This window comes from Cynoglossus semilaevis, chromosome 6 (genome assembly GCF_000523025.1).
Source record: "Cynoglossus semilaevis isolate Cse_v1.0 chromosome 6, Cse_v1.0, whole genome shotgun sequence".
Taxonomy (NCBI): domain Eukaryota; kingdom Metazoa; phylum Chordata; class Actinopteri; order Pleuronectiformes; family Cynoglossidae; genus Cynoglossus; species Cynoglossus semilaevis.
In genome coordinates this window covers 1,629,135-1,645,602 of record NC_024312.1, presented here as the reverse complement: position 1 = coordinate 1,645,602, position 16,468 = coordinate 1,629,135, and the positions used below count along the sequence as shown (strand labels likewise).

Sequence of the window (16,468 nt, the reverse complement as noted above, 5' to 3'; positions counted from 1 at the left end):
TTCCTCCTCTTCTGTTGCGTAATCTTCTTCTCCTCTTTTACTCCACACATATTGATCCCAGTGAAGGATGTTCCTCCAACGCCTCCTCCTCACTGTCACCCCCCCTCCCCCGACCCCCCCGACCATTGGTAATGAATAATAAGAAGTGGAACAGAATGTTTGACGTCATCAGCGGCCGTGCTACTGGAGCGGTCCTGTCTTTTATAAGACATACGGTAACAGAAACATTGTTTATGACTGGCTGAACAAGTTTCCATGTTAACTGTATAGTTACACCAGTCACCGTCAACAAATCCAAACAACCGTGACTGACTGTAGTGTCGTTTAGTTTTTGTTTTTCCATGGCTAACGTTTTGTGACGTGTGCAGAATTGTAACACACACATTTACGTATTTATGTTCACACTCGTCCAGCTCTGTTCGGCTGTCGCACCCTCAGAGCACCGCAGGTTTTTAATATTTTAAATGTATTCTTGTATTCTGGATTTTTCTGGAATATAAAATATTTTTTAAAATTTCCAATATTATTATCTTTGTGAAAACATTTTCTAGCCTAGGAAAAAACAGTTAAAAAATAGTAAAAAAAAAAAAAAAAATTAAAAGACATTTTGTAACACCATAAGCCAACACAGCTGATTGGCTGAAACATTACCTGACGTGTGCCGGCGCTGGTTGACAGTAGTGACCGGAGCTGCTGCCAACAGCTGTAGAGGCTTTAACCAGACACCTGCAGAGTTGTTCCTGCGTCAACACTTAACAGCAGTGGACGTTTGACAAAATGCTGACAGTGACGACCTGTCGTCTGCTTCTCGGGTTTAACTGTGGTGTCGCGACGCGTCGACTTTCTTTACCCACGGGATGGAGAACTGGATAGTAGTTGGAATAAATCTGTACTGGTTACATTATGGGTCAGGAGTGCAGTAAAATAATACGGTAAACAAGTTCGTACGTGTTCCTGTGACACGAGTCATTTAAACTAATGTTTTTCAAGAACAAGTGAAAAGATAAAAAAAATATAAGAAATTGTAGTGAAATAATGGAAAAGTAGCTAAAGAAAAAATAGTGAAAAATTGGGTTTGTTAAAGTTAAAGGTCAGACGTTTGATAATATCGACCAACCGATATTTTCAGCCAATATTAGCAAAATTATTTAATCTGTAAAAATTGTAAGAATCAGTTTTTCTTCCAACCAGGAAAAATAATGTGTGTCCTAAAAATAGTTTTGGGGAAAAACGACTGCATATTAAAGTGAAAGTCACTAGAGGGCAGCATTGCAGCTCATTTTAATAATCTATTTTAATAATCAGAGGACTGGATGCAGAATGCTGGTCGCAGTAGCACAAATAAAACATTCCCAGACTTCTAATGGGATCGGTTGATATTGGAACAGAAGTGTTTGGACGGGATCTGCATATCAGATATCTACAAAAAGTTAATATCAGACATCCCTACTTATATAACATCTAATAATCGTTCCCACTGACCTACAGAATACATTTTCATGTCAGTTTCCCATGTTATTTATTAAGCGTCCATTTCATTAATAATTTGTGGAAACGTTTGTTTCCTCGAGCGTGTTCCTCACATATGGGAACACGTCGGCCAACGGTCGACTCCTAATAACAGGTCTGCACTAAAACCACACAGAGTTTCTTATTTTTCACAGTCTCAGACTCTGCAGCGTCAAAGAGTGAACCCTGTAGACCAACATCAACCACCTTCACTGTCAACCACCGCTGGACTGAGTTTTCTTTCCTGTTTCACTGTGTCTAAACAAAGGAGCTCCAGGTGAATTATTATTAAATTATATAAATTAATATGATTATGATTACTAATAATCACAAATTAAAATTATTATTTAGATTCTGGTCTGCTGCGAGTCATCAAATTTGTTTTCTTGTTTTTTTTTCTAGGATCCAAGTAGTGAAACAGACAGAACGACATCATCAAAACAAGGTTAGTCAGGATTTATTCCTCCAAAAAAAAAAAACCTCTTCATTTTACAGTTTAAAAAATAGATTACAATTGTGAGATAAAAACAAAACTCCTGTCAGTGACAAAGACAAAGACAAATCTACAGTAATCTTCATGTACTAACCAGTCGTGCCATGTTTGACCTAAATAACGACCTCGATCTGGTCGACCACGATGGATCAGAGCCCGTTAATCCTAAACATCACATCTGGGAGGCTCCACGACAGAGACTGAACTGAACTGATCAGTCTGTGAGAGACTCACACTGATCCGGGTCTGGTTTAATCTTGGACATTAAAACCGATAATTATCGAACATCCCTAAAAAACATCATAATAATCTTAATGGAGTTTGTGGGACTTTAATGTTCAACCAGTTGGAGATAATATTTTAATTCATAATGTAACTGAACTCTTTAAATGTCTTTTGTTGATTTCTTTATTATTACTTTTGTATCTGCTTCAGTTCTCGATTCTTTGTTTGTTTGGTGAGAATCTCTCTGTTTCACCTGCCGAGGGACTACTGGCCAAACGCAATACTACACCTTTTATTTTTAAAATTAATTATTTTATTTTATTTTTTTTTTCTGTGTGAAATACAAACGTGTATGAAGTGCCACTCGTGACCTGCCCAACTGTTCTGCTTCAGCTCCCCGTGTCCTGACACATTCAGGTCCCACAAATGCTGTTGTCAATCAGTGCTCGCACTTCCGGTTTGGAGCTCACCGACACCACGGCTGCATCTGGATAGTACGCGTCCACGCCTACCACTCTCTCCCCCCGTCCCTCCCTCCCTCCCTCCCTCCCTCCCTGCCTCTCTCCCCCCTCCCTCCCACCGTCTCTGCTCTCTCCCAGCTGCACACTCACTCGTGCTGTGCGCTTTTTCACGGCGGACACTTGTCCTGCTCCTTCTTCCTCACCTACTGCTTCTGACCTCCTCTCTGTTTGTTCTTCGATGGCCGTTCGTGGCGTGATTCGCGTCAAGCAGCGCGATAGTTAATGCTAGCCGGATGCGCCCTCACTCCAGCGGACCGCTACAGTACGAAGATGGCGTCGGAGGGAGCCAGCGGAGAGCAGCTTCCCCCGGTACAAACACTGGTCACCGCCGTGCTGGGAAGCGTCGACGCGGTAAGTGACACGCGGCGGTTTTACAAACGCGCCACGGACGACTCTGTCGTCTCGCCTTTGTCTGCGTGCGTGGCTTTTGCGCAGAAGTGCGGGCAAAAGTGAGCGGAGCGCAGTGCGCATCTATTTCGCACAGGATCCCAGATCTACAGCGGTGGACAGCGGGATCCTGGCGACGATGTCTGGGGGGAAAACAAGAGGCCGGTGCGGTCTGGGCAGCAGGAGGAGGAGGAGGAGGAAGAGGAGGTGGTAGATGATCCACGGCCACGGAGGCTGACTCTGGATCAGTCCCGCGGCCACTTCTTTTGTTCTCCTCCAGAACATCGATCCTGCGGTTCTTTTTGTTGTTGTGAGAGAACGAGCAGCAGCAGCCGCTGTGGCTCCACACAGGTTGTTGTAGCTCATACACATGATGACGGTGTGTCAGTCAGTCAGTCAGAGTGTGGGCTGCACCACACAGTCCACAACCTGAAAATAGCAGCTTTATCACGGTTGCTGCTGCTGCTCCTGCTCCCTGACCCCCTGTCGGTGACCACATGTCAGCTGTAGTCGTCCACCGTCACGGTCCTCCTGTCTGTAACGTCATCCATCCTGTTTATACTGTGATGTCACAGCTGCACATTGATTATGGACACAAAAATAATTGTAAAAATTAAAAAGTCTGGTAGAAAATAGTTACTGAAAACAAATCCACTGAGGTTTTGGGTTTGGAGGAATGTAACGCTGTGTTAATCGATTTCACTTTTTTTAAATATATTTTTAAAATTTTGCAAGTGATGAATTTTATGAAGCCACTAGGTGGCAGTAATGCAGAGGAGCTGTCAAAATCAAAAGTGTCAGCTTTGTTTTTAGCTAAGTAAAAAAAAAATCAATGGTGAGAAGTTGGGCTAAAAACCTGTGTGTGTCTCATCTGTGTGAGATCAGAGGTTGCAGGTTCAAAGACGCCTGATGTTGGTCAATGTGATAAATAACAAATGCAAGACTACGTTGTTGTATTTTATTGGGTCCTAAAAGTACTAATCCAATTTCACTTAATTGGTCCGAAAAGTACTATTTTTTTTATTTGGGTCACCATAGCTGTTGAAGAAGATCTCTGTGAGTCTTTCTTCAATTCCTGCCAGTTTATCAGTGTTGTCTTCAACTAAACAGGAGTTCATTTTTAGTCAATTTAAACCAGAAGATTATTATATTTCATCACAAAGACTTTTGGTCAGATTTTTGTTTGTTGCTGTGACGTGGCTCATCACAGGTCAGGAAACCCTGTTGTATTTGATAGAACTGGTTGCTGGTTCCAATGCTGTTGCTCGTCTCTCTCGACCGTTGCTCTGTTGGTGGCCAGAACCAGACGTGTTCCCGTCAAAGCGTTCCTTTGTTCAGCCCCACATGTTTACACACACCTAGTCGTGATGTGTCGCAGCGGCTGCAGCAAACTGTCAGTACCCTGACCCCCCACCAGGTGATCAGTCTTTGGCCTCTGTCAGCGGGAAGCCGTGAAGCTTGGTCGGTTATGAAGTTTTTGTTGAGTGAAACGGCAGAAGAGGCACTTGTTGAGAGCAGAGACTGAAGAGCTGGGTTAGAAATGAAGCTCCAGTCGTGGGCGGGAGGGCGACGGTGGGGGGGTGTTTCTGAGAGCGCTGGGAGAAGTGCAGCCTGTGGGGGTGGATGCAGGGCAGAGGCAGTGTGGTCACAGGGGGGGCGGGGGTGGGTGGTGAGGTGGAGGCCCTGTTCACCAGACACCTTTCTAAATTGGTCTTAATTTCAGTGACTCAGCGGGCATAGCTGGGAGTACCGTGTCAGAACTGCCCCGGGCGTCGGGCGAACAGGTGCTCCTCAGTCATGGGTTCCAGGCTGCCTCCTCATCTCACCACGACCAGGCCGGCCTCCCTACAAAAAGGGGGCGCCACCTCTACCTCTACCTCCACCACTGCCACCGGCGCCCTCTTCACGCCACAGTTAAATAAAGCACTCTCCACGTTGTTGACCCTCGGTGGGGGAAGTTAGTTGTTTGTGAAGATTTTGAAGCACCAGCTCTAATGGTGCAGGTCAGAGGTCAGTGCAAGGCACGCTGCTGGTCACCGCCCACTCATTTAACAAAATACATGTGATTGTAGCCTCCTAGCCTGATTGTAGCCTCCTAGCCTGATTGTAGCCTCCTAGCCTGATTGTAGCCTCCTAGCTTGCCCTAGTACTGTTGTAAACCCTGTTGTTATTGGTAAAATATTTTTGACTACCAATCCTGTGTGTAATCTCTTGTTTGACTGTAATATTCAGAGTGAGTCCTGTTGTATTTCTGATGTGATATTCCTCTGAGGTGAGAAGTCTTCGTGGAGTTTGACTCAGGATGAAGGCTGTCAAACGTAACGCTCCTCTTCCAGTGTGACACGTTGGCCACGCTGATCAAACCTGTTGTTGTTTTAACACTTGCTGTGGACGGTTGTGTAATGGACTCCTGTGGTTATGTGGGTTAGACTGCCAGGTTGGCGAGGTCATGTGATCATGTAAACAAGTGTGATCACAGAGGATGAGTAGTCGTGTTACACCTGTTAAAGTCATGCTTCTGTCAAAATACAAAAACAAAGTTTGTGACACGACCATCCAAATAAATCACCTTTGGTTGTATTTGCCCAGGTTTGTTTTTATCTTTTCATGAAAGTACTATAAAAGTATTTTTCATTAGGAAAATCCTACAGCAAACAGAAAACTGACCAAAAGTATATGTAATGAAATAAATAATATGAAAATGAAATAATAACCTTCTGGTTTAGTTGAAGACAACGCTGATCTACTGGCAGGAATTGAAGAAAGACACTCACAGAGATCTTCTTCAACAGTTTGTTAGCAGTGAATGTTCTCTCTGTTGCAGCACATGATTCAGCACTAAAGGAATCATGGGTTGTTTTTAGAAAACACAGCAGTTTCCTCCCCCGGAGACACAGCCTGGACATTGGACATTGGACATTGGTTGTAATAAGTGGACCGGGACTAACTGTGAGTCTCAGCCGGGCTGCTCTCGTCCTCGGAGCACAGCTCACAGCTCACGGAACAAATTAGCGTTTGATTCCCTCACCTGCTCACTGTGGTGAAATGTGAGGGTGAGTGGGGTGAGACGGTGTTTTTCATTTCCTCCCTTCACCTCACCCGACCTCACCCGACCTCACCTACCACCCAGGGTCCCATGACAGGCCCAGTAAACTTGGTCTCCAGGCCCAGAGCCTTTATAAAATGTTCCATTTCTTCATTAAATCACGAACATTGACTCCACGTGCGGTGACATAAATAACGTTAGTCACTGGAGGATTTTAAAGGACGCGTAGAAGCAGCCGATTGTTACAGACTCACTGGCCTGTTCAAAGTCACCGTTTGTGCACGGCGCCTCTGGAACTGTGCACGTGACTCTGATGAAATGGGAAAGTCTCGGCTGAGGGTCGGAGCGTTGGCCGGTAAATCATTTTTTGTTAAAGATAAAGACCGTTTACTAAAGTACAAACAAAAAAATTAAATAATAACTGAAAATAAATCAATAAATATTTATATCAAGGGCCAAGTAGTCGGGCCAGTTGTGGGGGGGTTCAAAAGTGGCCCCCGAGCCAGGACTTTGAGCCCAGAAGTCTAGAGAGGTTTTTAAAATGCTTTTATTTTTTATTGTCCTTGTTGTTATTTGACGTATTTCTTTAGATGTATATACTTTCGTACCGGTTGTGGTTGTCGTTCCTGCTGGTTCCAGATTAAGGTCCTGTCTGTGGTGAACATATTTTTGGAGACGTTTCTGTCACTGTTTACAGCCGTCCAGTCAAGAATTTCACCAATTTCCCTCAGTGAGGATTTACTTTCAATGAGAACAATTCCTTTGAATGTTCTTCACGGCAGCAATTTGACGCCGACCTCAGGAATGTTGGCCGACCAGTGGGGAAACGCAGGGAGCTCACGCTGAGAAGCATTCTGGGAATGGAATGCCTCTCTCACCTACCTGCGAGACCATCACCAAGTTGTCCTTCGTTGACCTTTGACCTTCCTTTTAGGCTCCTGTTCCTCAAATATGAGGACGAGCAAACGGCCGGTGGCCAGAGCTAAAAATACACCACATGTTGACACAATCAAATTAGCCACTTTATCTTAGCTTCTCCTGTAAGAAAAGAACTGCAGCATCGCCCTGTGGAGGGAACGTCACAGGTGGAGAACTGCAGTTCCTGCAGAGGGGAAGAAAAAACAACCTGATAAATCCAAGGACAAAATCCCATCTTCTTAGAGCAGAATTGAATCTCCCAGAAATACTCTGGCGTTTCTATTTCTATAAGAACCCACAGTGAGACTTTGTAGCACGACATGATTCATAGTCGGCCTGGAAGTGATGCCACAGTCTTCTCCACAAATGAGCTGCACCGTCGTACAGTCGAAGAAACTGGATCAGTGCAACACACACACACACACACACACACACTTTTATAACTAAACCTGGGAGATTGCTCTTAATTGGCACGAGGGGAGCAGCACGCGGCGCTCTGGTCATTCCCGATTACAGTCATCTGCAGCCGTTTACTCTGCGCTCTGCTGCGATTGGCCAAATAGATTCCTTAACGACCTAGCTAAATGTAATTACAAGTTATTAAATTAGGTGGTAGTTGGCGTTCCAGACGCGTTTAAGGGCGACACAGAGTTAGAGGAGCGGCGTTTATCAACCTTCAAATTAAAGTTCATGTATTTATACTTGAATATATAAATCATATCAAATCAATCATTTATATTCATATATATATATATATGTTCAGACCCATGTGTATCATTAATAATATCGATGTGAACTTTATTGATCCCACACTTGGGACTGTAGTCCAGTACTGCCCCCCGGGGGTCAGTCCCACTTCCCCCCCGCGTGACCTTCACTGTCATGTTCCTGCTCTGTTTCAGAAATGTGAGTTCAACATGGACAACCTGAGCAAGCCTGAGCTGCTCACTCTGCTGAGCATCATGGAGGGAGAGCTGGAGGCTCGAGACCTGGTGATCGAGGCTCTGAGGGTGAGTCCGCACACACACACACACACACACACACGCGGACTTGTTAACGGTGTTATCAGAGCTGAGTTGTCGTCGTTGTCGTTTGAAGGATGACTGTTCTGTTTGAATGTGATGTGAAGGCTGAAGAAATGAGCCTCAGTTTGAGCCACGTCCCACTGTTTTTTTTATTCTCTACCCATGAGCACTCTCTCTAATTGCCTTTGTTACACTGGAGTGGACTGAGTGACTCAGTGGAAGTCCGCTCCGTGCCACAGAGACCAGTGTGGTCAAATCTGTGTCCTTCTTCAGGAAACGAATGAAGGAAAAGTACCAACAAAAAACAAACTGCGTTTCAGCTCGACAGCAGAACTGTGAGATTTCCTCCCTGGTGCACGCTGCTGAGTTGTGTTTTCACTTGAGTAGTTTGATATTTTTCCCAGTCTATGACAAATTATTGTCTCCATTAGTCTTGAAGCAGACAAGCCAAACAGTACCGGGTTCCAAGTTTACTTTTTACACCAGGGCTGACTGAGTTTGTTTTAGGAATAATTAGTTTTTTTCTTTTTCAGCTTTTTGCAGAAACAACACGTTGCATTTATGGTGACAACAGTAGCTGCAGCTCTTAAATAAAGCTGAACTGCCAACACGAGCTTTTAATGGTTGTGATTATTAGCTGACGTTCTGCACGAGGTCGTAGTCGGCGAGTGCACTGGTTTTTAATGAAGTGCAGCGGTTGATGTTGTTTTAACGCCACTGCTGATGAGGCTGTCGGTGGATCAGTGGTTCACGGAGGTCCAGCTCAGGGTTCTCCAACAAACAGAAATCTGACCAAAAGTCTCTGTAATGAACTAATAATAATCTGCTGGTTTAAATGACCTAAAACCTCAGCCTGTTTAGTTGAAGTCGACGCTGATTTACTGGCAGGAATTGAAGAAAGACACTCACAGAGATCTTCTTCAACAGCTCTGAGTATCTTTTTTTTAGTTTTAATAGAAACATTTTACGCAATAAATTAATGATAGTTTCCAGACCAATCAAGTAGAATTTGATCATCTTCCTCAGCACAACTAATGATCTCTCACGACACACCAGTGGGCCACGGCACAGGGGTTGGGAACCACTGGTCCATGTCAGAACTGCCTCTGTTGTTATGTCAGACAACGGGGCAGAAGGTTGAAAGTTTTACGAGTTTTTCTCTTCAGTGTCCTGTGACAAACCTTGCAGGTGCAGTAAAAGTGGACAGTATGATGTTAGAGCCGTAAATCTGTGGCGTCCTGGTGAGACCTGTGTCACTGACCAACAGGAAGTGGTCGCTCTCTCTGCACCGGCAGGATTTCTGAGTTATTTCTGAACAAACCCATTACAATTCCCCTGTCTCTCTCCCCCTCTCTCTCTCTCTCTCCCCCTCTCTCTCTCTCTCTGCTGCTCTGTATTTAGGTCGTCTCAGCTCGCCCACGCTCTAGTTAAAGGCCGTCCTCAGGTTTTTTTAAACGGCCCCTGAATGCACCACACGTACTCCACAATTAGCCTGTTCACATGTCGGAGGTCGGGTCAGGGATCTGTTCATTTTGCCGTAGCTTTGCTGCGACTTTCTCAGACCCTTGGTTTAATTCTGTTGATAGTGATCAGTGTTTCCCAACCACTGGTCTGGGGACCAGCACCGGGCTGTGGATCATTTGGTGCCTGTCCGCAAAGAAAGAATAAAACGTTTCATTTTGAAGTCCTGTAGAGTAAGGTGTCAGCGTGGGTGAGCAGTCGTAGAGGCGTCACAGGGACCATGATGCTCTGCTTCAGTTTCACGTTTGTTCTTTTGAATCATTTCTTTATTTTCTTCAGTCTGTATCTACACCACGTTAGTCTCCGTCATCTCTTTTCTCTGTTCCACCTTCGATGGCTCCTCACCCTGGTTTTTAAGGCAGAGTCTGTCGAGGCTCCATTTTCACTGGATAGATATCCTGTCCATGTTTCAATAAAATAAGCTCCTGGCTGCTGCCGTCACGGCTCCTGGGAAACACAATGGGCCTTCTTGTTCTGCCGCAGATAAGCCCCGTCAGAAATGGAGAAGGAAAGACAGACGGGGTGAGGAAGGAGGCTTAAGAATAAAACGTTTCATTTTGAGAAGAGCTGGGTAGGATGGAAGAGAGAGAGGGAGAGAGAGAGAGAGAGGGAGAGAGAGCCCAGATTCATCAGTGTGAATCAGAGTGAGGGCGACTGAGGAGAGATGTAGGAAAGAAGAAAACCACGAGTGTTGGCCTGAGGTGATGCCTGTCAGAGCAGGACAGTGTGACGGAGAGGATTAAAGCAGAGCTCTCAATTCACCCACCTCTCTCACAAACCCCCCCGTCCCCTCCGTCCCCCCCCCGAAATAACCTTAAAGAAAGCCTCATCTGGACACTGGATCTGGGCCTGGACAGAGCTGACCCTCCTCCTTCTTCTTTTTTAAATTTTTATTTTATTTCAAATCCGTTACAAATCAGGGAAACCTCCCTCCGTCGTCAGCCGAACTCTTGGTCCGTGACTTTCACACCAGCGGCGTCTGGACCAAACGTCCAAAGTTCAAGAACAATTGTAGCCGTTGTTTGGTTGTTGTGTTAAGACGCTTTGGTTTCGGCAAATTAATGAGCACAAAGCTAAAGCTGGCTGAGCTGCTGTATCTGGTTTCAGCCTGGAGACAAAGGGAGGAGGCCGTAAGCCGATTGGCCAAAGGACACCAATATGACAGCGTGTTTAACCCGCTTCCACGAGTCAACGGTTCCTCCGTGCCAGCCGTCTTCCGGGGGGCATTTGGAGGGTAAATTCTAACCCAGTTCCCAGAACAGCTTCAGTCATTACGACTGTTTCTGATCTGGTTTCTAACAAAGACGTTGTCGATGCTCGACACCAGAAGTGAAGCATCGAGTCTGAATGTCATTAAAAATTCAAACATCGCAGGCATTAGCAGGTACTGCATCTGTCAGAGCCAATGGAATCCAACGAAGACGTTTTTATTTTTAACAAAACACGAGTTTAACTACAGGATGGACGGGGCTACGTCAGCATCTCTGCCTCTTAGCAACCAGGCTAATGTAGCGGTGGTTTGATATTCTGTCCTGTCGATGTTGACTGTGTCCAGACAGTGTGGACAGTTGGTGGACAGTTGGTGGACAGTTGGTGGACAGTTGGTGGACAGTGATGAGGCCCAGCGGGAGACGACGATCGTACATTGTATATTGTTTATTACAGTTTATTTCAAGTGCAGTAGAACGTGAACGTGGTTTCATAGTTTAGTGTTAGCACGTCTGCTTTGTTAGCAGAGAGGCCTGAGTTTGATTCACCACCAGGGGGCAGCCTGTTGCCGCAGATCTGCCGCTAACATCAGTAGTCGTAGTAAACCTGTACTGCTGTTTAGACTCTGGTCCATCTGCAGACAAAAACAGTGTCTCGTCTTATTTAACTTTTATTTTTTCTTTCTATCTGCAGACAAAAACAGTGTCTCGTCTTCTTTAACTTTTATTTTTTAATACAATTTTTTTTCTTTCTTTTTTTCGATCTTGAAGTTGCTATTCAAATCAAATCCGTGGAACGCAGACCCACCACGGTCCAGCCTCATATGGACCGTCCTCCCTTCGGCGTCACATGGACTCACAGAACTCATAAATGTCCTGTCACCACCGCTGCTCATATATACATGCTCAGCACACACACGCACACACACACACACACGCCCGGGGCCGTCAGACTTCCTCCGACGTCACGTTTTCTCCGACCATCCAGTTATTTCAGGCGTGCTCTGTTGCCAGGCTTTTCCACGTCTCTGCTCCCACACACACTCAGATCTTTCTGTCCTCGTCTAGAGTTTGTCTCAATCTTTTTAGACACCCCGCCCCCCGCTCACCCCCCCCCCCGCCTCACTGTCCTTATCTCTTCAGAGAGGCAGCTGGCGACTCATTACTCATCATTACAGTCTCACAGACTCCGGCTACACATTGAATTTCACTCCTGTTGCTGAATGTCTCTCTCTCCCTCTCTCTCTCTCTCTCTCTCTCTCTCTCTCTCTGGGCTGAAACTTTAATCCAAAATATATTGGAAATGATATTGCTCTCCCCAAGCTATGATCTCGGTCTATTTATGCTTTGTTCTGATGGGGGGGGTGCAGTGTTTCCTGGTCCTGCAGATCAGGAATCAGGAGAAGTTGTTGTTGTTGTTCTGCTGCTGCTTGGACTCGTCTTTTCTGGGGAGATGGTAAAAAAAAAAAATGATGTTGATATAGATTACATTATTTCCTGTCACCACGGCCTGGGTCTGTGTGTGTGTGTGTGTGTCTGGTCTTTATTCGACCTTAACCACGGAGACGTCACCTTCTTGATGCTGTTTTGTCACAGTTAGCTTCGCTGCTAACACGGTAGCTGAGTTTAGTTTAGTGGTCAACTGAGGTACTGCATCAGTGCCTCCCATTCACAGGGTGAGATGTTTTAACTGCTCCTCACCCTCAGACTCACTCACCTGTCTGTAGCTGTCTGTAGCTGTGACCCCAGCGACCTTTGACACCGTGACCTGTGGAGCCGGGAGTGAAGTTAAAGTAGAGAAGTACAACAACTGACGAAGACGACAGTTTGGTTACTCTGGTTAATGTTAGGGCCGTGTGTGTGTGTGTGTGTGTGTGTGTGTGACATTTGTCCGTCTCTCAATTTCAATTCAATTTGCAAAATGCAAATTATTTTTTCTATTTGCATCTCCTCCTCACTGTTTTTTTTCTAACTCATTCCCTCTCACACACACACACACACACACACACACACACACACATAAACCAATCAGCATCCTGTTCTGATCGTCGGCTGCCTAGCAACCAGACCCCCGACCCAGGACTCTGCTTCACAGACTCACAGGCTCGTGTTTCACTGCCACCCACCAACACGCCGCTCAGGAATGAAGACACAGATAGCCCCCCCCCCACTCTCTGCCCCCCCCACTCTGTGCAGGGAGGGGGTGTCACCCGCCATCCGTCTCCTTTTTTCATCTCTGATTGGAGGCTTTTTGAAGTTCTGTCCGTCAGTCCTGAGGACGGCTCCGTCCCCGGGGGGGGGGGCTTGGGTGTCTCAGAGTTGAAAGAGCATGTCTGAGTGCATGTGCATGTATAATACATGTGGAGCCTGATGGAACTGAAGATATCTACACACTTCATCTTCTTCATCTTCATCTTCAGCTTCATCTTCGTCATCATCTTCTTCATCTTCATCATCTTCATCATCTTCATCATCTTCTTCTTCATCTTCTTCATCTTCATCATCATCATCATCTTCTTCATCAGTATCTGTCAACAACCTGCTCAGAATCTAAACTTCAAAAACAACTTTTACAGTGTGTTGACCTTTGAACTTTAAACATCGTACATTAGAGGCTCATAAACTTATGTAACATGGATGAGTCCAATAAAAGTGGTTCAGTTCGCTGTGATTGGTCCATACGGCAGCCACTGGCGTCACATGACTTGAACCTGTTCTTTAGTGAAAACAGAGTTGGACTTGAAGCTTCTTTTCAGATCAGTTCTCACAGGAAGCAGATTCACAAAGTTCATTATATAACAGCCATAAAGAAATGTTTTTTTTTTTCATTAAATATCTAATATTTTCCAGTTTACCGTTACATCTTAAACAGACAGATTAATAAACAATAAACAACGGCCAGAATCTCAACAGTAATTCAGAAAACGACCTTAGAGTTTCTAAATATTTCTTCTTTTCTGCCGTTCCTGCCGCTTTTCTGTGTACTTCTGGATTGTTTGTGTACTTTCCAGAGTACTTACTAAACTGCAGGTATTTATTTACTTTTCCAGACACATTTATCCTGCAGACGCTGCCAGCTCCAGTCTTCCTGTATTTACTGTACGTTACACTGTGTGTGTGTGTGTGTGTGTGTGTGTGTGTGTGTGTGTTACATGCACACTGAGAATCTTCACTGTGAAATAAGGTTATTCGTACTCAGGAAGTAGGTCAGAGCAAACAGCCAGTACTTCACATTTTACTTCCTGCTGTATATATATATATATACTACTACTCTACTCCTGTAATACCTCTGATGTGTTCACGTACATCCATCCATGAAGTGTCAGAGGTCGCGGTCAGAGCTGAGCTGAAGCACTTCTTGTCAGTTCAGTGATTGTTTGTGTTTGTGGGTCAGAATCTGAAGCTGAATGAATCGGAGTGAATCCTTGGGCAGATCAGTTCCAGATCAGTTCCAGATCAGTTTGTAGCTGCTCGTCTCGTACAGTCAGAGTGGAGGTTTCCTTTATCTGTCTATCTGCGCCCGTGTTAGCGTGTTAGCGTGTTAGCGTGTGCGTGTCCGGTCCTGTTGTTATTTGCATGTGTTTTGTTTGTATTTGCAGATGTTTTCTCTCAGGGCTGAGGTTCAGGAGGAAGAACCTGCAGGTCTGTGATCATCGTTAGGATTTAGAACAAGTCACGTCTGAGTCACGAGTGTTGACGATGACTTTCACTGGACGGTAGTTGGACGTTTTGACTTTTAGGTTGGTGTTGACGGGTACTTCCTGTAATAATAATAATAATACAGTCTGTGTTACAGAGAAGAGGCTACAGCGACACAGACTGGATCTGTTGGCCTGGTTTGCCAACAGCAAAACAACGTACCATCGCTGTTTATTTTTTGGATTTGGCCAAAAGAGAATTAAATCAGAATATCTTTTTTTTTTTATTGTTAACGACATGGTGACAATTTAAGATTTTACTTTGTTTTTCAAACACACCTTAGATAGAAATAACAGATTGAACATCTGACGTTAAACAACAATAAAATAAAAATAAAGATAAACAGTTGTGAGCAGCGTCTGCTCCGTAACCATAGACTAAAACTGACTCATTTGGTTCCGCTGCAGAGCTGAAGAACATCCCACGCCTTCGTCAGCTCATTGACAGCGCCCCCCCTCCAAACTAAAACATCAAGCTTCAGTCTCACATCCGTTTGATTCTCTCCATCCCATCCTGACATTTGCATAAAGAGAAGACGGTGAAGACGCCGATGTTTTCACCGCCGCTGATGCTGATGGTTTCTGTGTGAAGCTGAAACAACAGCTGTGACGGAAACAAAAAAAAAGAAAAAAAAGAAATGAAGCTAAGACAGAACCAGAGTTGACATTTAAATTGGTTACACAGCTGTGTCAATTAGGATCAGATGGATATCACATGGTCAGGATGTTCTAACGATGTCACCAATAAATCACATTCCATTAAAATCAACGTAAATTTAAAGCTAATCCAAATTCAGTTTCACTTTTTATGAAATTAAAAAAAAGAAATTCTATATTTCTATATTCTGAATCAGTTTTTGTCAAAGGTCGTTGCAGGTCATTCGACCTCTTTGCGATGCTGTATGAACCACTGCTTCGGAGCCTTTGAGCAACGCAGTAACGCAGCCACCTGGCTGCACCTGTTCACCGTGTCACACGGCGTTTTCCCCGAGCTGCTCCACAGACGGTGGCGGAGGGAGATTACGGACGAGTCTTGACATGTGTGAAGAACAGCGAGGAGGAACGGGGAAGAGGAGGAGGAGGGGGAGGAGGAGGAGGAGGAGGAGGCGTGAGAGAGAGGCGGCCGGCCTCAAAGACGCTTTTATTCAGACGTCAGGAAACGTCAGCGTGTCGTTATAAACTGAGTGTTGGGAGGAATCGAGATGTCAGTCCACGAACGCATCCTGTCAGAGCGGAGTTTTATAAACAGCCCTGACGTCACGAGCCACAGAGCAGAGTTAGAAACATAAAGGTGTTAATAATAATAATAATAATAATAATAATTTGGACTTCATTCACCCCACACTTGGGAAATTCATTTATTATTACAATAAAATATATAATATATTCTTTTGAATGTAAAAAAGAAAAAACATCACAGACACCATTTTGTCTTCGTTCATTACGGAACATTTTCAATTTAAATTATGTGCAAATTCATAAATTAGTGCAGTTTCAGACAAATATAAAGTTTATGGCATTTCCACTGCAGTTTCTTTCTCTTTTTTTTTTTACCCAGAATGCACTTCTGCTGTATGTGAGATTTAAGTTGAGTCAGTGTGGGAATAAAGGCCTCTTCCTCCCTTTTTTTTTCTGCTGGAGCCATTAATCGATTATTCACCGCGGCCCAGCTCAGTGTCTCCCCCTTGGCCTCACAGTAATGCACTGTAGGCCGTGCAATTAAATTTACAGGCATTCAGCAGCTACAGCACTTATCTGGGCTTTCTTTTTTTTTTTCCTTCCTCCTCGTTGCTCCTCTCCACGGCGACGGCCCACGATCAGACCGCACCCCTCACCCTCCTCACCCCTCCTCACCCCTCCTCACCCCCCCCCCCCCCTCTTTTTGCTCTTGTTGCCTGTTTTTCCCGCCTCTCCTTC

At 44.9% G+C, this 16,468-nt stretch overlaps 1 protein-coding gene across 1 annotated transcript in view; it reads left to right on the top strand.

Moving 5' to 3' along the window:
- Nucleotides 1-120: 120 nt before the first annotated feature.
- The window catches only part of LOC103379561 (cortactin-binding protein 2-like), a 43,962-nt gene continuing 27,614 nt past the window's right edge, over nucleotides 121-16,468 (top strand). The window contains 4 exon segments of the mRNA XM_008311155.3: nucleotides 121-215; nucleotides 1,665-1,786; nucleotides 1,912-1,954; nucleotides 8,002-8,109. Of these exon segments, the coding sequence (XP_008309377.2) occupies nucleotides 132-215; nucleotides 1,665-1,786; nucleotides 1,912-1,954; nucleotides 8,002-8,109 (357 nt within the window). The 5' untranslated portion in view covers nucleotides 121-131.